General features: G+C 43.8%; 1 protein-coding gene across 1 annotated transcript in view; it reads left to right on the top strand.

Moving 5' to 3' along the window:
- Window positions 1-25,789, top strand: part of CAMK1D (calcium/calmodulin dependent protein kinase ID) — a 480,336-nt gene that overhangs the window by 379,458 nt on the left and 75,089 nt on the right. Inside the window, exon 4 of the mRNA XM_075345270.1 lies at window positions 10,279-10,417. Within this exon, the coding sequence (XP_075201385.1) occupies window positions 10,279-10,417 (139 nt within the window). The remainder of the gene's footprint in view (window positions 1-10,278; window positions 10,418-25,789) is intronic.

The following is a 25,789-nucleotide window of genomic DNA, read 5'->3' as shown; positions in this document are numbered from 1 at the left end:
CACTCTAACCACCTTTGTAATTACCTTTATTTCTCAATTCCCTACACTATCTACCTAATCCTGAATTATTTTTTTTTTCTGAACTTCTTGTGATGCTTAGTTTGAGAGGAGTCTTAAACGTGACATTACAGGATGCTGGGGCTACACTCACTTCTCAGTAACATCTATCACTCCTCCTAGAACATGAGGGAGCAGCTCTGCAGTTACACCTGCGCTGCCCCACAGCATCTACCACCATTCTCAAACGAATCGTCATCAAGGGGATCGTTGGTATCACTCACTGCTTCGGTCTTCACTGCCTGATGACGTCTTCTATCAAGAAACCATGGCTGTGACGGAGATAGAAGCAGAGTGTCGCTGCTGCACTCATATATCCCACAGCGTCTATCAAAATGTATATACGACATATTTGGAGAAGTTGGAAATGCAAGAAAATGTAGTAAGTAACTGCAGCGCTGCACCCTGATGACATCCTATTCCAGGCGGGGCAATAGACACTGCAGGGAAGTGAGTGCAGCACCAGCATCCTGTGACAATATGTTTGAAACACATCTCAAACAATACGTCCCAGGAGGTTCAGTAAAAAAAACATTTAAGGATCATCTGGATAGGGAGTAGTGTAGGGTATTGCGTAATAAAGCTAATTGGGTTAGAGTGTAAAGAAAGATATTTAAAAAGGACATTTTAGATGCCGGACCAATTCTTTAACTATACAGCTTCTTTAGATTATAACTTTGTATATCTCATAGCCCAATTTTCTGCTGTGAGAAACTGATGTCACTAAATAATATATATTTTATATTAAACCTTTTTATTTTCTCAAATATATTATTTTATTAAAATGTATTTTTCAGATTTTTTGTCAATCACACATTTCTAGGATTGTTGGTGCGTGAAAAGTGTGCCTAATTTATATGATCATCACAAATCCAGATGCACATATTTATCCGTAACAGATGTTGGCAGCTTTAGGGAAATGATGTCTTTACAGAATTGTCACTGGTTTCTTTAGCCACCAGCGAAACAGCTCAAAGATTTCTCATTTGGGTATTCACAGACGGCAGCGGTGTTAGTGCTCCCCCTGCTGTATAAGTTGCAGCACAACCACAAATTAATGCTAGCGTTCTTATGTCATGGAGACATTAGGAGCCAAATATTAAACATAAGGGATAAAATGAGCTTTCTTCCATAATGATCACAAATCCTTTTTAGTCTTTGTACAGCATACTTCTATAGGACCATATTTGTCTGACACGTCATGTCCTTTTAGCATGTGTTCTAGGGTATGGACCTGCATACATTTCTTTCAGCCTTACTGAAAAGTGAGATTGAATACAACTTCTACAAACAAATGTATACAGTATGGTGTACATGGATTCTTTTCTATGGGATTTGATATAAAACCAATTAATAAACTCATCAGAATAAGTGAATAATGCACCAATAGCTCAGAAATTACCAACAAAACAATTGACAGATTTGATAATAATAAAATATCATTTAATTTTTTTTATTTATTTAGTTATTTAATAAAACCACTTAAAACACTGAGAGTAAAAAATGAAGACGACATTTCATGTAAAAGTGGCATAGGTAACTAAACTGAATCAGGTTGTATAGTATAATGAGTAATTATCTGATATACCAATGGCAAAAGAAGTACATGGGGATGAAACAATATAGATGGGAAAAAATAGTGGAAAAACACACGTCAGGAAGTGTTGCAGAAATTAATCAGTGTACATGTAAATTACATGGGAACATGGGACAAAACAAATGTGTATATGTAAATAATAAGGGTAAAGAGGAAAAAAATTATAAATGTCATTCTTGTAATTCATACAACTTATCACTTTCACCACTGTGATGAGAATACCCAGGAAAAAGCACCCTATGGAAGTTTAGTCTATTGATTGCTCCTACCGGTGTGTCTGGACGCAGTGCGTGACAGTTCAGCCATCCAATCTTGGGTGGGGGCATGCTGAGCTCTCAATATGTTGATGGATAGTTCAGCTGTTCAATCAGAGATATGGACTTGCTGAGCTGTCAGTATGGTGATCGACAACTCAGCCATCCAATCATGGCTGGGGCGTGCAAAGATTCCTCCATGTGTCTCCTGTTTGGAGTGATTACCTTGCTATTTAGATGCCTCTCTGCCTTTAATTACTGCCAGTCGTAGCTTTAGCTCAGTGGTGTCTGCATGCCTGTTGCTCCTGTGCTCAGTCTGATCTATTGTTTACCCGACCTTGAACCTTGCTTCTGATGATCCATTTGCTTGGCCCCTTTGTCCTGAGCTGCTACCTTCCTGCAATTTTGACCTCGGACCGTGACTTAACTAAACTTTTGTCTCACCCTTTTGTTTATTGTTAGCCCTCCTGTTTTCTGACCTCGGACCTCTTGACTACCTAACCTTATGGCTACCTCATGAGTAGTGACTATCATCACAATAGCCTGGTCAGATGAGGCCAAAATTTCAGGACGGTAGCGGATCAAGTGACCTATCACTCTACATATGTTTCACTCCAAAGTCTTCATCTGGTGGTTGGGAAATGATATCTGTTTATGTCACTGTATTCCATTATAGGGAGTATTGGGTCTTTAGAGTATTTATGGAATACTGGTATATGACTCAATATGATTTAATAGTATATTAAGTTTTAAGACTTTATTATGCATTTATTAAGCTTGAATGTTTTTAAATATGAAAAATCCTTTTAACTGCAGAAATATTGTAATTGTTTACTTTGTGCATCTTAAATGGATAATTAAAATGTAATGTATACCATTAAACAGTAATGTGGCTGTAGGGGGTGGAGAGGTAGCAGCTCAATACTTCTGGAGAGGCACAGTTCTTCTATATGAGTCACAACTACATTACATACTAACCTAATGGTAATCTAATTATACTATACGGAGCTTTCTATATAATGAGACTAAAATATTTCATATAGAACCTATAGACTGATGATATTTTTGAAAATGTAAGATGTTAGTTCTAAAATATTAACCTTTTTGTTTGTGTATTTGTATAGAATATTTTAATATAACAATAAATAAGGATTAATAAGTCACTTCAGTAAAGCTATTATAAGAGAATACCTTCTTTTATAAAGAGGCTGAAAAACCACAGCTGAATTTTATACTGATGGATTCTTATGGAGTAAGGAAAAAATGAAATCCGCATTTTTCCATATAACATTAGAGGCCTACTGAGGTCATATTATGGCTATGTATAAAGTAGTAATCTCTCCACTGACTTCCTTTATGCAGGTCCATGCTGAAGCCATATGTTTTTAAAGAAAATAAAAACAAATTGTGTAATTAGTAAATTCTTATCTAAAAAAAAACTATTTAATTATCATTAGTTCAACCTAATGAGCCCATCATCATATAAAAAATAAACAAAAACTATACTCTCCTCCCATAGCGGCCCTGCTTTTCCAAATGAGTACTGTCTACCCCATTGGCTGATTGTATCATGTGACGCTGCAGCTAAGTAGCAGCCACTGATTGGTAAAAGTTTTAACATTTCATACGAACAAGAGGAAGAATCTTTCTTCCTGATTGGACAAAATGCAAAGGCTGCAGCCTGAGGCCACTGATTGGCTGCAGTGGTCAGTCACAGGATACTTCATAGCAGATTTTGATGACAAAAACCAGCACAATAAAGAGTGCAGATAAGCAGCAGGGGTTCAGGAAAGTTGTATAGGGTTTTTCTTGTTTCTTAGGCCATACTGGAGCCATTAAGTGTATCTTTTAAAGTAGGGAACAGGGGTGTAACGATTGCTCGCAAAGGGTGCAAACGCGACCATACACATTTTGGGGCAATGACGCACATTCAGCTGAAGTGTATTGCAATGCAGAGACATGTCGGGACCCTGCACCGCAATACATGCTGCTGGCCAATCAGAAGCTGGAAGCTGACGGTGGCATGACTGGCATTGGCGTTGCATTACACTGATGTCATGTCTAGACATAGCAAGCACCCTGATGTCAGCTTTTGGCCTTTGAGCCGGCTACAGAAGAGGAGGCCCTGTAGCTGGCTTACAGGCAGAAAAGGGACATATAATACCAATATGGGGAACATATATCCCAGAAAGGGGCCAAGGATTAGGGACATACAGTCATATGAAAAAGTTTGGGCACCCCTATTAATGTTAACCTTTTTTCTTTATAACAATTTGTGTTTTTGCAACAGCTATTTCAGTTTCATATATCTAATAACTGATGGACTGAGTAATATTTCTGGATTGAAATGAGGTTTATTGTACTTACAGAAAATGTGAAAATGTACAATCTGCATTTAAACAAAATTTGACCGATACAAAAGTATGGGCACCTCAACATAAAAGTGACATTAATATTTTGTAGATCCTCCTTTTGCAAAAATCACAGCCTCTAGTCGCTTCCTTTAGCTTTTAATGAGTTCCTGGATGAAGGTATATTTGATCATTCCTGTTTACAAAACAATTCTAGTTCAGTTAAGTTTCATGGTCGCCGAGCATGGACAGCACGCTTCAAATCATCCCACAGATGTTCAATGATATTCAGGTCTGGAGACTGGGATGGCCATTCCAGAAGATTGTAATTGTTCCTCTGCATGAATGCCTGAGTAGATTTGGAGCGGTGCTTTGGATCGTTGTCTTGCTGAAATATCCATCCCCTGCGTAACTTCAACTTTGAATCGTCACTGATTCTTGCACATTATTATCAAGAATCTGCTGATACTGAGTTGAATCCATGTGACCCTCAACTTTAACAAAATTCCCAGTGCCGGCATTGGCCACACAGCCCCAAAGCATAATGGAACCTCCACCAAATTTTACTGTGGGTAGCAAGTGCTTTTCTTGGAATGCTGAGTTTTTTTGCCTCCATGCATAACGCCTTTTTATGTGACCAAATAACTCAATCTTTGTTTCATCAGTCCATAGGACCTTCTTCCAAAATGTAACTGGCTTGTCCAAATGTGCTTTTGCATACCTCAGGCGACTCTGTTTGTGGCGTGCTTGCAGAAACGGCTTCTTTTGCATCACTCTCCCATACAGCTTCCCCTTGTGGAACGTGCGCTGTATTGTTGACCGATGCACATTGACACCATCTGCAGCAAGATGATGCTGCAGGTCTTTGGAGGTGGTCTGTGGATTGTCCTTGACTGTTCTCACCATTATTCTTCTCTGCCTTTCTGATATTTTTCTTGGCCTGCCACTTCTGGGCTTAACAAGAACTGTACCTGTGTTCTTCCATTTCCTTACTATGTTCCTCACAGTGGAAACTAACAGTTTAAATCTGTGAGACAACTTTTTGTATCTTTCCCCTGAACAACTATGTTGAATAATCTTTGTTTTCAGATGATTTGAGAGTTGTTTTGAGGAGCCCATGATGCCACTTCATAGGAGATTCAAATAGGAGAACAACTTGCAAGTGGCCACCTTAAATACCTTTTCTCATGATTGGATACACCTGCCTATGAAGTTCAAAGCTCAATGAGGTTACAAAACCAATTTAGTGCTTTAGTAAGTAAGTAAAAAGTAGTTAGGAGTGTTCAAAACAAGAAATTCATAAGGATGCCCATACTTTTGCACCAGTCATATTTTGTTTAAATGCGGATTGCACATTTTCTGTTAGTACAATAAACCTCATTTCAATCCAGAAATATTACTCAGTCCATCAGTTATTAGATATATGAAACTGAAATAGCTGTTGCAAAACCCCAAATTGTTATAAAGAAAAAAGGTTAACATTAATAGGGGTGCCCAAACTTTTTCATATGACTGTATATACCATAATGGGAGAGATATATACCAGAATGGGGACAGCTATACCAGGATGGGGGGACATATATAACAAGAAAGGTCTCAGGATAGGGGACGGGGACATATATTCCAGGAAGTGGCCCAGGATGGGAGATGTATATACCAGGATGGGGGACTGTCATGGGTGTGCGCCACTACGGGGTGATCTCTGGCGAGTCTGGGACCAGAGGTTCACAAAGTCTTTTTATGGTCAGTTTTGCAGCTTGAGTTTAAATGTACCTGTTTTCTTTTGGTGCTGTATGAGTTAAGGACTCTTTTCTATCTTGCTATCCTTTGGAGCCTGAACCTCAGGTGCAGCTCTTGGTGAGCGCTCCCCATTCACTATAAATAATCAAAACTTACCATCTGATGTTGGTTATAGAAACTCATCATTCTTATGCAGACCACTTTGGAAGGTAGAAGCTGAGGAGTCATGACAATTGCAGCCGTAGTCTTTAACTGCATTGGAGGAGCTTTGGGTGTTTTCCTTTATGTGTCTATTTTCCCCTGTCTGTCTTCTTCCCCTTGTGTTATATTACTTAAATGGTGAGTCTAGTGCTTTGCCGGCCTTTTCACTTGCTGGGGTGATTTCAGAGCAAGTGAGGGCCTAGGCATGTGATCGGTGATGGGGGAAAAACCCTTATAGGAATATACGGAGTTACCATCTGATGTTGGTTATAGAAACTCATCATTCTTATGCAGACCACTTTGGAAGGTAGAAGCTGAGGAGTCATGACAATTGCAGCCGTAGTCTTTAACTGCATTGGAGGAGCTTTGGGTGTTTTCCTTTATGTGTCTATTTTCCCCTGTCTGTCTTCTTCCCCTTGTGTTATATTATTTAAATGGTGAGTCTAGTGCTTTGCCGGCCTTTTCACTTGCTGGGGTGATTTCAGAGCAAGTGAGGGCCTAGGCATGTGATCGGTGATGGGGGAAAAACCCTTATAGGAATATACGGAGTGCAAGGATCAGCCTCATGTAGAAGGTGACCCAGCTCCCATCTCCCTAGTGACAGGGCCCACCATTGTATTGTGTTCCCGGTGTACCCTGTGCATTGCAACGCTCGCTGGGGTTCCCTTGTACCTGGCAGAATTCCAGTAATCACTGCATGACAGGAACATATATACCAGAAAAGGGCCAAAGAAGGAGAATATATATACCAAAAAGGGTCCCAGGATGAGGGACTTAGATACCTGGAAGGGGTCCAGAATGGGGACATATATACCAGGATGGGGGATATATATACCAGGATGGAATACATATATACCAGGATTGGAGACATATATACCAGGAAAGATCCCAGAATGGGGGAAATATAAGTCAGGAAGTCCCAGTATGGGGGACATATATTCCTGGAAGGGGCCCAAGATGGGGGCATATGTACCAGGATGGAGGATATATACCTGGAAGGGGACCAGGATAGGGAACATATATACCAGGATGGGAGAACACATATGTGTTCCCCATATGCTCAGGATGGGGAACACATATACCAGGCTGGGGGACATTACTACATAATGAAGGTGGTAGGGCAACACATATGTGTTTATAGCATATAGAAAGCTACAAGGGCCCCTACATGTGAACAACATGCAGGGATAGCCCGGTCCAAATTTTGCATTGGGGCCCTTCGACCTTTAGTTACGTTATTGGGAGGGGACAACCACTTTTAGAAAATTGAATTGTGTTCATATAAAAGATAATTTTGTTGACAATTTAATGTTACAGATAAAGAATATCTGCTTCTTCGCTACACTGACATTTCATGCCTGCTTTTCAAAAGACTTTTAAGATAGTGACAGATTTTTACAAAGAACTTTCAGAATCTACATAAGCCATTCATATTGATAACAAAGTATTTTGGCCACCAGATGGCTCTGTGCGTGTTTGCAGATTGTTGCATTTGGTTATGTCCACAGTACTGAAATCTCATGCCGAAAGATGTTTCTGCTGTACTCTTTATCTTACCAGCTCAGTACATACACAAGGCATATTCTGGACTTGTGCATTAGAATCCTAATAAGTTGGTACATTAGCACAACTACCATCAGACAAAGTAAATATATAGGTTTCTCTGCTAGAAGGAAAACTGTACATTGGTTATTTCATCCTATATAGGGTAAAATATGCTATTTTATTAATAGAGTATCACAAATAGTGTAACATCTGCTAAGACTACAGTCTCAGGATGGCTGTCAAGGACAGACTAGAGGCTAGCCGCCCCCTCAGCAGGATCCCGAGAACCCCAAAACCCTTTAACCCCTGTACAGTGATCTGGAATTACTACAAGGTCCAAGAGGTCACTGCCTATGGAAGGCTGCAATCCAGAGAAGAGTAGTGGCCAAACAGGGTCAAACCAGGAGGTACAAAAAGGCAGGCAAGAGCGTAGTCAGGAAATCAGGCTAAGGGCAAGGCTAAGGTCAAAACCGGAGATGGCAACGAAGTATAAAAATGGCAGGCAGGAGAGTCGTCACAGAGCAGCCAGAGATAAAAAACACAAGGATCAAAAATTTAAAGCAGGGTGTGAACCAGAGACAAGCAGTAATACCTAGACTATATATGGCAGGGAGCAGCAGACCACTGAAGGTATAAGAAGGGTGTGGTGCCTTCCCATAGGATGGAGCTGGAAGCTGATAACGTCACCTGGAAGTCTCACACCACCACTGTCAGCCAGTGGTACTGCAAGTCCCAGGCCTACCAAGCTTGGTGGATGGGCAGAGACTGCGCTCAACAGAGCCACAGGTACTGACTCCGCCCCTATCACTGCTTCCGCTCGCCGTGGGAATGCGGTAGCGCCTGGTGGCCGGAGCAGAAATCACAGCCGCAGACTCTGGTGGTGACGTGACAAAAGGTTACAGATTTTGGGAACTGTTGCTTTTCATCAGTCCAAAAACAAGGCATCACAGCTATGACATATCACATAAACCTCTTATAAAACCTCTAAGACCAACACTGATCCTGTGAATAAAGTGGCCAGTGCTTCGCTGTAGTTACAGGCAAATAACAAGCTCAGCATATACCGCATATGAAGTAGGCTCAGCTCTTGAGCTGATTTCATATTTGGCTTAATGACCGGTGACAAAAATGTACATCATAGGTCGTTAACCCATTAATATTTAGGAGTGCTAGTAATGTTGACCACAACTGTACCCCTTTAAAATATCTGACATCGCAAAGATGTCAAGGCAACGTTTTAAACAACAATGTTTAAATGGATTTCCCAGAACATGCTGAACCTCATGGTAGGCTTCCCCTTTACAACAGAAGAGATTTATCAAATGAATTTGCTATTCTCTAGCCACACTTTCCCTAGTTTCTGTAGTTTCTGTGATATCCCATATACCCAGTATTATGTTTTGTCATCCACTAAGGACTTTATTCTGGTTGTCGCAAGTGATGTTATGTAGTCAGAAAGCAAAATACGCCGATGAGAATAAGTTCTTCCTTTGCGCATGTGCAATGACACTTTTCACTGAGCATGCATGTAGGCTCATTATTGTTTTGGGAGCAAGAAGATGGATCCTATACGTCTAATAGGTGGGATTACAAAGAAAGAGCAAAGCATAGATAGTGCTGATTGAGAAGTCAGTTCTAGGCATGATGGCAAATATGGTACACTTAATGAGAAACTAACATGGCCAGAAGCTCTGCTTATTAAAAACGGGTACATGATGGTGAGATCAAGAAGAGAGTTAAGGTTAACTTGGAACCACAAGGCCGTCTGTGCTGATCCTTCACCCCTAGTATTGCTCTCAATACATTCACACGTGGACTAACACTTTCAGTTTAGTTGTTATCACTGACATGTATAACCACCCTGAGCTTGCATACCTACGTTGCACCATAAGTGGTCTAGACACGACACTGAAACACTTCTACTTTTGCAATCTTTTGCCCTGCGGTGGTCATGTTTCTTAATAACTGCTCAGAGATCCTCTTCTGTAGTGAGAAACATAACACATAGAATTTATGCTTTAATTACATTGTGTATCGGGGATATTGGGCTAATTCACGTTATCTATCCCTAAGCTCCACTGATAAGGGGTTGCTGGTAAGAGGTAACCAATAAATTTGAACTGTGAATGTTATGTAAAATACCTGGGCTGACGACGTGACTATTAATTCCAACAGGGTTATGTGTTAGCAGATCATTTGAAATGGGTCCGCATGATCCCTAAATTGCAATTAATTAACTGCTAAACATGATTTAATATTATTATTTGTTAATATTTCTTACCTCCGTACTCATTATGTGCCTTCATATTTTCAGATGTTAATGAAGTTATTTGTAGTAGATATGTAGTTATTACAGTGAGGCGAAGTTTTAATTAAACCCAGGAGCTAAGACTTCGAGTAATTTATTTCTAAGGCCAACAAAAGGAAGGCTGTAAACATCTATAAATTATGTAGCACTTAGACTCCACTGGTATTGATTCAGAATGATAATTTAGTACAGAATGCCGTTAACTGTTTAACTCTTTCCTTTCAGGGTGTCTGGTGGAGAGCTGTTTGACCGAATTGTGGAAAAAGGGTTTTATACTGAGAAAGATGCAAGCACGCTCATCCGACAGGTGTTAGATGCCGTCTTCTATCTTCACAGACTTGGAATTGTACACAGAGACTTAAAGGTAAGAGTTTATATGAAACATACAGGCACAGCGACATCTCTGGAATGAGAATTAGGCACATCTGTGTCCAGATCGCCGGGGTCCGAGCTACTGGACAACCCAACAAATCCGATTATCCACTGGGTATACCATAACAATTCACTTCTGTTTGAAAACATCAAACACATTCTCTTTTAGATGACATCAGGCTTTGTGGAATTCCAACAAATAACAGTCGTAGAATAGCATTGACCACCAAATCCCATTTATAATAATAAATAGGATACATTATTGTAGTTTTTGATCATCAGGTCAGTGGTCAATCACATATAACAGGAATGTTGCAAATAAAAAAAAACAAAACAAAAATAAACACCATACGTAAAAGAAAACATGTTTTTTTTGCCATTTCACTGCACGTTAAATTTTTCTCCTGCTTTCCTGTACATTTTTGGGTAAAATTAATAGTATCATTCAATGTCATCCTATCAAAACACAGGCAAACATAGTAACATAGTAACATGGTGTTTTACGTAGGTGGCCTTCATATTGCTGTATCTACAGAGAGAAAAAAAAAGTTATGGCCTTTGCAATAAGAGTGACGCAACCCAGGGCCTTGGGGTACTCGGTCCCGGGCAGTATGTTTACTGGGACAGTTCACTGGGTGGCCGTTGCCTGGTTCCGTGACCCTGGGGGTCGCTTAAAAGGGGAATACAGGGGAATAATAATAAAGTTTTGTCGTGACGCCACTTGTGGTGTTGCGGCTATATGGATGGAGCCGCCGCTACACAGTCTCTCACTGCTGGGGCTGATGTTAACGGCAGCCTGGATGTTGCGGCCTTCCGCAAGTATGGGCTAGGCCCCAGGGGACAGATGATGGTATTTGATGTTTAAGTCCATTAATAGAACCAGGGCGTGGAAAGAAGGTAGACCACACAAGGGATTGCAGTGTAACTGGTTCTTTACTCATGGTGGTGATGCTTGTAACCCGATGGAGGCTGGTCCTCACCGCAGGTTCCCTTAGTCCCAGTGCTGGTATGGTAACCTGGTGGCTTCTTTCCCCTGCATCTGTCTCTGGTTGGTGTGTGCCCGTGGCTTGGAGCATCTGGGGGTCCCCTCCTGGTAGTCTTTCAGTCTTAGTCTGTATGGCGGGCAGTTTGAACCCTGTCGGGTCTGTGCTTTGTTCTGGTTCCTGATTCTCCCTTCACTGCTGGAGCCCCAGACTTTACAGTTGGTGAAGTCCTGGATGGTCCCCTCACCGTGCAAATTTTATCAGGTCTGCCTGGAGCGTTTTCCTGACCTAGGGCTCTGCACCCCGTCGGTGCTATGGTTCCGAGAGTACTCCACCGTACTCCTTCGGCAACCACACGCCTGCACCTGACAGGTCACTGTTACACTCTTCCGTCAGTACTGTTACGTCCGTCTCCTTTCACTTCCACTTACTAACTGTCTGACCCCTCCTCTCTGGTTGTCGTCTAGTGGACTGTATTGGTTCCGCCCCTACAAGGCCATCCATTGGGTCCAACCCTAGCCTGTCACCAGTCCTTAGGGAAGGGAAAAACAGGGATTATATGTGTATTTTGGTGTTACCGGTACTGGTCTTCTGGGTCCCTGGGAGTAGGTCCTGCATCTTGGACAGGATGCAGTTCCTTGTAGCTCCTGATGGCTTCAGGGGCGCTACAAGAGCAGGAAAGAGCAAAAATAAAAAATTGACCAGTCGGAAAGGAGTTACATTTCTTTTTAGTGAAATAGCATGAAAAAGCCCCATTTCATGTAATCAGCCACTGACCATAAACATTTCTTCAGCCATGAACTATTTAAAAAATACTCCTATGTCTAGATATTGCTGTTACTTGTTGTACGTATTCGGCCGGTTTTAGCCAACAGTTATTTTTCTTTAGGCTGGATTCAAACAATGGCATGGCATCTGATGTGAGAGCATCAGATGCGATATACTAATGACCCTCGATATGCTAATGACCCTTGTATCCCGCTGTGCTACCAGTGTGAGCCAAGTGTCATGTGACTGTGATCTGATCCTGTTATCACATCACAGCTGTGGAGGAGAGGGAGGGATTGATCTCTCCATCTCCTCCATTGTCAGCTGATGCCATTATCACCCTGCACTCGGTTATCATCTGGGTGCAGTCCAATGTTTCACTGGCATCCACAGACTTTTATGGGTGCGAGTGACACGTTTCTAGCTGACAATCACAGCATGCTGCAACTTTTCTTTCATCCAGAATCTGGATTAGAATAAAGCTGACCATCTGCTGTCCCTCATTGATTAACATTGGTCCGACTGCAATGCGAGATTTTCTCGCATTGCACACATCCGATTCGTACGCTCGTGTGAGCGAGGTCTTATACAGGAAGTGTTCCATGTTATATTCAGTGTGCTGGACCCATTTTTAGTCATTGCTTCCGTTTTTAAAATACTTGATGCAACTTTTTTTCTTGTTTAAAAAAAGTAAAAATTCTTATCCTCCTCTACCCATTAAACAGTAACATGTAGACAGCACAAGGATGACATCCGTCTGCTGTACAGGACCATTGTTGTATAACAGCAAGTGTGATTCCAACATGACCGGCTTTACCTATATGTGAGTGGTGCGGTCGCACAGGGCGCCGGCCGGCAGACAGCGGAGGGGGCGCCACAGGGAGCAGGAATTCACTTTCACTTGCTGCTCCTTCGGTGCACAGGCTCCAGCTGTTACGGTTGCTGCGAGCACTGGAGACTATGTCCAGATTTCTTGCTACTGCACATGTGCGAGCGCTGGAGACTAAGTCCAGATTTCTTGCTACTGCACATGTGCGAGCGCTGGAGACTAAGTCCAGATTTCTTTCTACTGCACATGTGCGAGCGCTGGAGACTAAGTCCAGATTTCTTGCTACTGCACATGTGCGAGCGCCGGAGACTAAGTCCAATCTTGGAGCCATTGCACATGTGCGGGTGACATCATCGCTGACACGAGGTCACATGTCTCTGACACCTTCTATGCCGATTGGTCGCTGGTCATGTGCTTGTGACGTCTTGCTCGGTGATAGGCCAGCATGACGTCACTCCTGTCGTTCTGGCAGCGGATTGGCTCTGGTGTCCTCCATCTTGGATGAGGCACAGAGTCTATATAAGACCCTGACACACGCCGCATGGTGCTCAGTCCTCTTGGTTCATGCATATGAGTAGACGCTCTGTGCGCGTTCCTCTAGGCATTCCTCTGTCTATGCTAGGTGAGCGCTACCGGCAGGGTAGCGTTCTTATACCTTACAGCTTCGGCTGCTGTCCGTATCCTTACCTCTTAGGGGAGTGGACATAGGCAGGTGCCTGAGGCACATGGTCTGGCTGGGCCTTGTGATTCTACTCGTAGGTGGACGTTGCCGCTAGGGTAACGTTCCTTATACTGCGTCTGGCAGTTGTTCGTATCCTCGCACACTAGGGGAGCGAACAGAGGTAGGAGCTTTGTGCGGCTTACGCTGCTGTTCGTCTCTTTTGCACCACTAGAAGAGCGGACCTAGGCAGGTGCCATATCTAGTGGTTCGTGTCCTCGCACACTAGTGGAGCGAACGCAGGTAGGAGCTTTGTGCGGCTTACGCTGCTGTTCGTCTCTTTTGCACCACTAGAAGAGCGGACCTAGGTAGGTGCCATTTCGCACACATTGCCTTTGTCTCTGTGATTATTAACAGAGATCATTCCACACACCCTCCAAGTAAGGGAGGAATTGCTTTACTTTCTTATTATATCCTTCTGTGAGTTAACAGAGGTATTGCACTCTGCCATAGTCTGCAGCAAAGTCTTTGCACGGTGGACCCTGACTGTCTGATACTCCTTTCGGTTATTATCAGACAGCCCCCCGTAACACCAGCAGAGGGTGCCCTCCTCTCCTCTCGGCTCTACGTACTATCTGCTTCCACTCTGCACAGCCTCCAGCAGTCGGCATCCTCCTCTCCTCTGTGCCCTGTGTCTGGTCTCCTCCCACTCTGCACAATCTACAGCAGGGGGCGCCCTCCCCTCCTCTGTGCTCTGTGTACTGTCTGCTCCTGCGGTGCCCAGGATCCAGCAGGGGGCGCCCTCCCCTCCTCTGTGCTCTGTGCACAGTCTGCTCCTGCGGTGCCCAGGATCCAGTAGGGGGCACCCCCCCTCTGTGCTCTGTGTACTGTCTGCTCCTGCGGTGCCCAGGATCCAGCAGAGGGCACGCTCCCCTCCTCTGTGCTCTGTGTACTGTCTGCTCCTGCGGTGCCCAGGATACAGCAGGGGTTGCCCTCCCCTCCTCTGTGTTCTGTGTACTGTCTGCTCCTGCAGTGCCCAGGATCAAGCAGGGGCACCCTCCCATCTTCTGTGCTCTATGTACTCTTTGCTGCTGTGGTGCCCAGGATCCAGCAGGAGGCACCCTCCCATCTTCTGTGCTCTGTGTACTGTCTGCTCCTGCGGTGCCCAGGATCCAGCAGGGGGCGCCCTCCCCTCCTCTGTGCTCTGTGTACTGTCTGCTCCTGCAGTGCCCAGGATCCAGCAGGGGGCACCCTCTTCTCCTCTGTGTTGGTGTACTGTCTGCTCCTGTGGTTCCAAGGATCCAGCAGGGGGCACCCTCCCCTCTTCTGTGCTCTGCATCTTGTCTTCTCCCCTCTTCATCAGAGAGAGAGGGGGGAGGGGCGCCTGCCCTGCTCCGGCCTGAGAATCTGCTACTATAGAACTACTGCTCTGCTGGAGGCTGGGAAGGAAGAAGACTTCTACTGTATTTACTGTATGTGAGTATAATGTGCTGTGTGTCATATCTATAATGTATTATGTGCTGTCTGTATGTGTTATGTACAAGATGTGTGTGCCCTGTATACTGTGCAATATCTATCTATTATTTATTTATCACTATATATCTATCTAATATCTATCTCTCTATCTATCTGTCTGATATCCATTTGTCTAATTATCATCTATCCAGTGTTGGTCTGGGACACTGAGTCACCAATCAATACCCCGGTGGGCCCCCAAACCGGACATAGAGGGGGCCTGCCGGCTGGATATGTTGCCCCTAACTTCTTGCCCAGAGCCCCAAATATCCTGCGACCACTGCATTGAACTGTGTTGGCGTCACCTTGCCCCCGATACAGTTCAGTTTTATGACAAAGCATGGAGCTCTGTGCTCTATCACTGCTCATCTCCTAAGCCACAGACCGCTACAGGCCTGTGTCTTAGCAGATGTTGGTGTGCCCACGAGGGCATCACAGTGACATCCTTGCATTGTGCTGCCTCTACAGGCCCCCATAGAAGAGGAGACGGCTGCTGCGGTGCTGGGAATCAGGATTAGGTGAGTATAATCTAATTTTTATTAATTTTTTAATGTCTATGGGATCTGTGGAAAAACAATGCATACTTTATTTTGCCAAATCGTGATGACATTTTAATAGATTAACCCCTTATCGACCCCGGGCAGTAAAGTTACGTCTTAGTGGTCACAGTGTTAATCCCCACCGGCTGCAGTGGGCTGCTGGTGGGGATCTGTGCAGATGTCAGCTGATTTGTACAGCTGACATGTGGGCCTTGCAGGAATGAGTAGAATCGCTATCCACCTGTACCTGTACCCCCTGGCAAAATGTAGCGATCATGTTAAAGTTTTACTCTCCGGCCACCACCAGAAGTCATGTGACGTGATCAAGTGGATCCGATTGTTGTCATAGTAGCACAGGGTCATGAGATGACTCCTGTAGCTCGCTTAACTCAGGTCCTGTAACAAGCAGCCGAGTACTACAGGTTACAAGACATGATCACTTTGCTGCTCTGATCGGGAGAAATGAATGAGCGATCAGACTTCTGATCCTTACAGCCCCCTAGGGGGACTAGTAAAACAGAAAAAAGTTTCGAAAAATTAAAAAAAAATAAAAGTTCAAATCGCCCCCTTTAGCCCAATTTAAAATTAAATGGTTAAAAAAATATACACATAATTGGTATCGCCGCGTTTAGAAATGCCAGATCTATCAAAATATAAAATCAATTAATTTGATCGGTACACGGCGTAGCGGCAAAAAAATACGCCAAAATTACGTTGTTCAGTCGCTGCAAATGTTGCGCAAAATGCAATAACTGTCGATCAAAACGTATCATCTGCACAAAAATGGTACCATTAAAAACATCAGCTCAAGACGCAGAAAATACGCCATAACTGAGCTATATATCCTGAAAAATGAGATCGCTATGGGTCGCGGAAAATGGCGTAAAACGTGTGCCACTTTTGTTTTTATGAAATTCTGATTTATTTTTTTTGAACATGAGAATGGGAGTGTGTATATGTGTTGCTGACTCTCCGCTCCATTGCCCTGAGCAGACTGATGTGCAGTACCACATACACACCATGAGGACAGGGGCACTGTGTATGTGTCACTGCCTCTCAGCTTCACTGCCCTGAGCAAACTAAGGTGTAGGACCACATACACACCATGAGGACGGGTGGCGCTGTGTGTGTCGATGCCTCTGAGATGCAATAACCTGGACACACTCGGGTGCAGTACCACATACACATCGTCACCCGTCCTCATGGTGTGTATGTGTCACTGCCTCTCAGCTCCCCTGACCTGAGCAGATTGAGGTGCAGTACCACATACACACCATGAGGATGGGGGGCGCTGTGTATGTATCACTGCACCTCAGTCTGCCCAGGGCAGTGGAGCTGAGAGGCAGCATCACATACACAACAAGAGGACGAGGTGGGATCTGTATATATGATGCTGCCTTTCAGCTCCACTGCCCTGGAAGGGTTCCGAAATTAATATTTTGTGAAATAACCATGATTTTTAATCCCAGATTTCATGCGTCTTGGCATGCTTTCCACCAGTCTTTCACAATGCTTTTGGATAACCTTAAGCCACTCCTACAAACATTTACGCAGTTCTTCTTTGTTTGATGGCTTGTAACTATCCATCTTCCTCTTGATTACATTCCAGGTTTTCAATGGGATTCAGGTCTGGAGGTTGGGCCGGCCATGACAGGGTTTTGATGTGGTGGTCCTTCATCCACACATTGATTGACCTAGTATTTGTAACAAGCAGTTGGATGCTCGGACGGTCTCCACTCCTGTACTGAGTATAAGGTAAGTCAATGGGGAGCGTGAGCATTTCTTCTAAATATCTTGCAGAAAAATACTCGAGTTTCCCATTGACTTCTATTATACTCGATACATGAGTCGAGACCATCCAAGCGTCTGACTGCTCGTTATGAGTACCGAGCATGGTAAAGCCCGCTTATCACTATCAACAGTGTTTTGAACTTGTAAATTTCAGGCTCCATATCTCATCATCCACTACAGCTTTGAGCATGAGATGATCCTCATTTTATAGACAATCATCTTGGCTATCTCATACATAAATTTGACTTGCAACTATTTAGAATATGATTAGTTATGCAGATTCTTGTCATGTCACGGCATTCTTACTGTTTTGCTCCTAAAAATCTACATTTTAATTTTTATTATTTTACTTGAGCCGACGCTTCTTATGACGATATTGAAGTTGAGGTGTCTCCCTTTTTTTCAGGCCACCATCCCAGACTTGCGTAATGTGTGTAGCACGGTGCTTGCATGGTCATCTGTGATCTCACTATTATGAAGTACACAAAGCCGTCTCCACTGCCGGGTTTGTCACCAGGGCTGATAGACCTGTGATGAGCTGATTTGTTGACTCCAATATTTTGCCTGGACGGCACCTCTTGGCTTTTGAATGGACAGACTTTATTTCTTGTTCCTCCAGCTGTCATAGCCTCACATGATGCAGTTTGGTAATTTTCTTGGCTGAGTGACCGCTATGAATGAGCTAAATGATGCTGTTTCTCCTTTCCAGGGAAATCTTCATGGCTGCTGCTCGATTTGAACCAGTGACCTTTCACTTGTGAATCAACCTAATAACACGCTGAGCTATTAGAGAATGTGAGAACAGGTTGTAGTTTATAGTATACAGGAAGAAAAAGATTTTTCCACCACCAGGAGCAAAACAATAACAATACAGTAACATTATAAGAATCTGTATAATTAATTATATGCTAAATAGTTGCTAGTGAAATATGTATGAAATAGCCAAGATGATTGTTTATAAAATGAAGGTTGTCTCATGCTCAAAGTTGTCGTGGATGATGAGATATGGGGCCTGAAAGTCAAAAGGTCAAAACATTGTTACCGTTTTGCTCTTCAGTGTTTATCTTCCTCTGGTTTTGCATACACAAGATCATATTTCCACACTGGATGAGGAAGCACTAATACAGAGGTAGAAGTAAGAGTGCACTAGATTGTGTCACAGCTGGGCAGTGCACATGTACAGTTAGGTCCAGAAATATTTGGACAGTGACACAATTTTCGCGAGTTGGGCTCTGCATGCCACCACATTGGATTTGAAATGAAATCTCTACAACAGAATTCAAGTGCAGATTGTAACGTTTAATTTGAAGGTTTGAACAAAAATATCTGATAGAAATTGTAGGAATTGTACACATTTCTTTACAAACACTCCACATTTTAGGAGGTCAAAAGTAATTGGACAAATAAACCAAACCCAAACAAAATATTTTTATTTTCAATATTTTGTTGCGAATCCTTTGGAGGCAATCACTGCCTTAAGTCTGGAACCCATGGACATCACCAAACGCTGGGTTTCCTCCTTCTTAATGCTTTGCCAGGCCTTTACAGCCGCAGCCTTCAGGTCTTGCTTGTTTGTGGGTCTTTCCGTCTTAAACTGGATTTGAGCAAGTGAAATGCATGCTCAATTGGGTTAAGATCTGGTGATTGACTTGGCCATTGCAGAAGGTTCCACTTTTTTGCACTCATGAACTCCTGGGTAGCTTTGGCTGTATGCTTGGGGTCATTATCCATCTGTACTATGAAGCGCCGTCCGATCAACTTTGCGGCATTTGGCTGAATCTGGGCTGAAAGTATATCCCGGTACACTTCAGAATTCACTACTCTTGTCTGCTGTTTTGTCATCAATAAACACAAGTGACCCAGTGCCATTGAAAGCCATGCATGCCCATGCCATCACGTTGCCTCCACCATGTTTTACAGAGGATGTGGTGTGCCTTGGATCATGTGCCGTTCCCTTTCTTCTCCAAACTTTTTTCTTCCCATCATTCTGGTACAGGTTGATCTTTGTCTCATCTGTCCATAGAATACTTTTCCAGAACTGAGCTGGCTTCATGAGGTGTTTTTCAGCAAATTTAACTCTGGCCTGTCTATTTTTGGAATTGATGAATGGTTTGCATCTAGATGTGAACCCTTTGTATTTACTTTTATGGAGTCTTCTCTTTACTGTTGACTTAGAGACAGATACACCTACTTCACTGAGAGTGTTCTGGACTTCAGTTGATGTTGTGAACGGGTTCTTCTTCACCAAAGAAAGTATGCGGCGATCATCCACCACTGTTGTCATCCGTGGACGCCCAGGCCTTTTTGAGTTCCCAAGCTCACCAGTCAATTCCTTTTTTCTCAGAATGTACCCGACTGTTGATTTTGCTACTCCAAGCATGTCTGCTATCTCTCTGATGGATTTTTTCTTTTTTTTCAGCCTCAGGATGTTCTGCTTCACCTCAATTGAGAGTTCCTTAGACCGCATGTTGTCTGGTCACAGCAACAGCTTCCAAATGCAAAACCACACACCTGTAATCAACCCCAGACCTTTTAACTACTTCATTGATTACAGGTTAACAAGGGAGACGCCTTCAGAGTTAATTGCAGCCCTTAGAGTCCCTTGTCCAATTACTTTTGGTCCCTTGAAAAAGAGGAGGCTATGCATTACAGAGCTATGATTCCTAAACCCTTTCTCCGATTTGGATGTGAAAACTCTCATATTGCAGCTGGGAGTGTGCACTTTCAGCCCATATTATATATATAATTGTATTTCTGAACATGTTTTTGTAAACAGCTAAAATAACAAAACTTGTGTCACTGTCCAAATATTTCTGGACCTAACTGTATGTACAATACAGGTACGTGATAAGACAGGACTCCTGCAGTCTCATATGGATACATGGCTCCATAGACGTCAATGGAAAGTGGGGAATTATATTATTTGGAGGGCTATGAGGGAGTCTTTATTCAGAGGTGTATCTAGACTTTCCAGCACCCGGGGCAAGAATTCAGTTTGGCACCCCCCACCAAGCTGTTTGGGTGGTCGCACGTGCAAATCGCTGCCTGTGGCGCACAATATCATTTGGAGCCCTCACACGGACTTACCTGCCTAGCGACGTCGCTGTGGCCGGCGAATCGCCTCCTTTCTAAGGGGGCGGTTCGTGCGGCGTCACAGCGGCGTCACTAAGCGGCTGCCAAATAGAAGCGGAGGGGCGGAGATGAGCGGCCGTAATATCCCGCCCACCTCCTTCCTTCTTCATTGCCGGCGGCCGCAGGTAAGCTGTAGTTCGTCATTCCCGAGGTGTCACACGTAGCGATGTGTGCTGCCACGGGAATGACTAACAACCTGCGTCCTCAACAATCAACGATTTTTTGAAAATGAACGATGTGTCAACGATGCACGATTTGATGAGTATTTTCCATCGTTAATGTCACACGCAATGACGTCGCTAACGATGCCAGATGTGCGTCACGGGATCCATGACCCCGGCGATATATCGTTACATACATCGTTGCGTGTAACGGAGCCTTTACAGTCACATGATGATGAGCTTCTCTTAATAATTCTCTCAATGTTCAATGAGCAACGTAGGAAGAATTTCACATGCAAGAATGAAAATCACATACAGTCAGGGCCAGAAATATTTGGACAGTGACACAAGTTTTGTTATTTTAGCTGTTTACAAAAACATGTTCAGAAATACAATTATATATATAATATGGGCTAAAAGTGCACACTCCCAGCTGCAATATGAGAGTTTTCACATCCAAGTCGGAGAAAGGGTTTAGGAATCATAGCTCTGTAATGCATAGCCTCCTCTTTTTCAAGGGACCAAAAGTAATTGGACAAGGGATTCTAAGGGCTGCAATTAACTCAGAAGGCGTCTCCCTCGTTAACCTGTAATCAATGAAGTAGTTAAAAGGTCTGGGGTTGATTACAGGTGTGTGGTTTTGCATTTACAATCTGTTGCTGTGACCAGACAACATGTGGTCTAAGGAACTCTCAATTGAGGTGAAGCAGAACATCCTGAGGCTGAAAAAAAAGAAAAAATCCATCAGAGAGATAGCAGACATGCTTGGAGTAGCAAACTCAACAGTCGGGTACATTCTGAGAAAAAAGGAATTGACTGGTGAGCTTGGGAACTCAAAAAGGCCTGGGCGTCCACGGATGACAACAGTGGTGGATGATCGCCGCATACTTTCTTTGGTGAAGAAGAACCCGTTCACAACATCAACTGAAGTCCAGAACACTCTCAGTGAAGTAGGTGTATCTGTCTCTAAGTCAACAGTAAAGAGAAGACTCCATGAAAGTAAATACAAAGGGTTCACATCTAGATGCAAACCATTCATCAATTCCAAAAATAGACAGGCCAGAGTTAAATTTGCTGAAAAACACCTCATGAAGCCAGCTCAGTTCTGGAAAAGTATTCTATGGACAAATGAGACAAAGATCAACCTGTACCAGAATGATGGGAAGTAACAGAAAGTGATTGTAGAAATCGGGTTTCTAAAGCCGCGCCAGTGATCACACCAGGACATCAGATTATGTGACTTTATTACAGCATCGGTCTACGCGTTTCATGAGCTCTGCTCACTTCCTCAGGACCATATAAAAGACACCATCAAATCTGGCTGGTCTCCTTTAAAGGGAGCTGATTTGGTCTGATCGGAGAGAACTGGAGAAAGAAGCAGGAAGTTGCAGTGTGGATTCCAGGACGTGCAGAGGGATAGGAGTGTCGGCATCCAACCTGCCAGAGTTCCTTGCCTGAGGAGCCCAGCTGTCTAGCAAAATTTGGGGAAAAGAAATCCTGAATCGCTCTCCTGGAGTGAAGTGCGCACCACCGTACCAACAAGCCCCAGAGCGGACCGGTCCTGTGGATGCCGCTGTGCGTGAGTACCCAGTACAGTGGTGAGGGAACCAGTATAAACCTCCATAGTGAGAGTGCGGTATCCACACGGTTCCTTTAAAGGAGACCAGCCAGATTTGATGGTGTCTTTTATATGGTCCTGAGGAAGTGAGCAGAGCTCATGAAATGCGTAGACCGATGCAGTAATAAAGTCACATAATCTGATGTCCTGGTGTGATCACTGGCGCGGCTTTAGAAACCCGATTTCTACAATCACTTTCTGTTATCAGCCGCTTGGGTTGCCGCGGCCGGGATCCATTGTTACATGCGAATATAGTAGTTGTGACTGTCACAACTACACATGGTGAGTAGTATTGCTCCCCCTACCCGTGCCCTGTACCTATAAGGGTAAGACCCTATTGCGCTTAATTTCCACAGCTCCTGTTTAGAATGATGGGAAGAAAAAAGTTTGGAGAAGAAAGGGAACGGCACATGATCCAAGGCACACCACATCCTCTGTAAAACATGGTGGAGGCAACGTGATGGCATGGGCATGCATGGCTTTCAATGGCACTGGGTCACTTGTGTTTATTGATGACATAACAGCAGACAAGAGTAGCCGGATGAATTCTGAAGTGTACCGGGATATACTTTCAGCCCAGATTCAGCCAAATGCCGCAAAGTTGACCGGACGGCGCTTCATAGTACAGATGGACAATGACCCCAAGCATACAGCCAAAGCTACCCAGGAGTTCATGAGTGCAAAAAAGTGGAACATTCTGCAATGGCCAAGTCAATCACCAGATCTTAACCCAATTGAGCATGCATTTCACTTGCTCAAATCCAGACTTAAGACGGAAAGACCCACAAACAAGCAAGACCGGAAGGCTGCGGCTGTAAAGGCCTGGCAAAGCATTAAGAAGGAGGAAACCCAGCGTTTGGTGATGTCCATGGGTTCCAGACTTAAGGCAGTGATTGCCTCCAAAGGATTCGCAACAAAATATTGAAAATAAAAATATTTTGTTTGGGTTTGGTTTATTTGTCCAATTACTTTTGACCTCCTAAAATGTGGAGTGTTTGTAAAGAAATGTGTACAATTCCTACAATTTCTATCAGATATTTTTGTTCAAACCTTCAAATTAAACGTTACAATCTGCACTTGAATTCTGTTGTAGAGGTTTCATTTCAAATCCAATGTGGTGGCATGCAGAGCCCAACTCGCGAAAATTGTGTCACTGTCCAAATATTTCTGGACCTAACTGTATGAGTGGAGCAGCCATGTGGTGACTGCTGGACCCAGCAAGCAGAGCTGAATTCTGACAGTGAGTATATTACACACAGTTAGAATTGACGATACTACACTATTTAATTTTATAATTAAAGCCGTTGTCCAGGTTTAAGATGAAAGTCTGCAGTGACTCTATTCGTGACTTCAGGCTTCTGAATTCTTACAACGCATGCTCTGCACACTTTTAGGATTCTCCGATGCCAGTGATGAGAGTGGACAATCATGTGAGCACAAGTATGAGATTTGTATACTTCTGGCCACATTCTGATTTGACATGTCCAACCTCAGTCACTTCATTTTCATTGAGCATGTCTGTTCAGCACGTGACCATATCTATGTAAATCGCATACTTACAGCTTCATAACCTCCCACTCTCACTGCTGGCACCAGAGAATCCTGACAGTGGGCAGTGTGCACACTGTGAGAATTCAGAAGTCTGCAGTCACATAGAGTGACACACAGAGTGACTGCAGGTTCATCACAAACTTGGACAACCTCTTTAATGTTTCTAACAACATAAATAAAAACATAGTAACCCTTAACTTGTCAGACGGCACAAGACTTTATTAAAGAGATTGTCCACTACTTTAACATTGATGGCCTTTCCTTAGGATAGGTCACCAATATCTGATTGGTCAGGGTCTGGCACCTGGCACCCCCGCCAATCACTGCTCTAGGTGCCGTGTCGGTGGTGGCAGGTTCTCAGAAGTGCTCAGTTCTGGATCTGCTCTGTCTTCTGATAGTAGCATTAGCCTCCTATTAAAATCAATGAGGCGGATATGTAGTACCCGGCCGCAGACACAGAGGATGGAGTAGATCCAGAAATAAACATTTCCAGCCACCTGCACCAAGAACAACTGATCATTGGGGGTCCCATTGCGCTCACATCAGAAGCAATGCGTAAGTGGGACCAAGGCCTAACGATGACAGCTGCACCTGGGGTAGATGCCCCGCCGTCCCCCCCCCCCCTAGATACGCCTTTGATTTATTCTTTATGGAGGGTGTCAGGAAAAGGGGGAGGAAGTGGAAGTTACACCCCCCTTTCTTCCCCCGACACAGCACGTGACTCGCTCTCTAGTGCCCCTCTTATAGTCAGGCCAATTATGGAATTGCCCGACAATAAGCAAGGAGTCCGCTATTCTACTATGTCGATGATTGAAGGGTTCCCGGTGAGAGTAAGGTATATATTCCCCCGACTCTTGCGGGCGGAATATATGTACTCCTCCCCAGATCTCACTGGTTGCCCCACAATGATCCTTGGCATAAACTTGCTGCCACCATTCAATTACGATAACTATTACGCCCAGCTCACAGACGTGGGATTCAAGATCTAGATAACAGAACAGCCCAAGATTAAATTATATATGTTTAATCGCCGTAAGGGCACACTAGATACTCAATATATACAATATGGAATTTACAGAATATATATATATATATATATATATGTCAGCATACATTTACAGATAAGACGTGGTCACAAACAGAGTCAGATCAACCAGTTACCTTATGCGTCTGGCCACAGGGGGCGCTGTTCGACCAGGGTTTCATGGGCTTCCTCACATGTGTATAGTACTCATGACCCCCGAGTAAAGACAATGCGCAGACCCCTGCACCTACTTTTATCTGTTCTGTCTTGGGCTCATACGGCCCCCCCTCGTGACATCATCCTGGCTGGGAATTTCCTCCCCCTGCTGCTAGCTGAGAATAATCTAATGTTGTATTTCCCAGCCTAGCTCTGCCCCTGAGCTACTCACACGGACGATATGACCCTCATTTTTGTCGTCGTGAATTGATCTCTGTTTTGATAGGAAATATGAGAGTCCTGCGGGCTTCCTGTGGCCAGTTATTAATTATGGAGGGCTACGCACATCATACAGTTTTGCTGAAATATGTGTTACGTGCGTCTGGCCCTCAGGAATATGAACATATGCCTGTCTTGTTTGTGGGGGCGATTTACCCCCCAATATCGAAACTCTTCTGACGGTTCCGAATCGTCTGGAGGAGACGTTTGAAGTTAGGTTACAAACCTGGAGCTCCCCTCTAAACTCCTGTGTAGGGCTGTTCACTCCGCAGGGGGTGTGCTGGTTCAAGAGCTATCCTAATTAGATTTTGACACCTTGAGTTTTACATTTGCTGGGTCTCCAAGCAGCAGAAAGGGAGG

The sequence above is a fragment of the Anomaloglossus baeobatrachus genome, chromosome 4 (assembly GCF_048569485.1).
Source record: "Anomaloglossus baeobatrachus isolate aAnoBae1 chromosome 4, aAnoBae1.hap1, whole genome shotgun sequence".
In the NCBI taxonomy this organism is placed as follows: domain Eukaryota; kingdom Metazoa; phylum Chordata; class Amphibia; order Anura; family Aromobatidae; genus Anomaloglossus; species Anomaloglossus baeobatrachus.
Note: the sequence above shows the minus strand (reverse complement) of the source record. Positions and strands in the feature narration are given on the sequence as shown.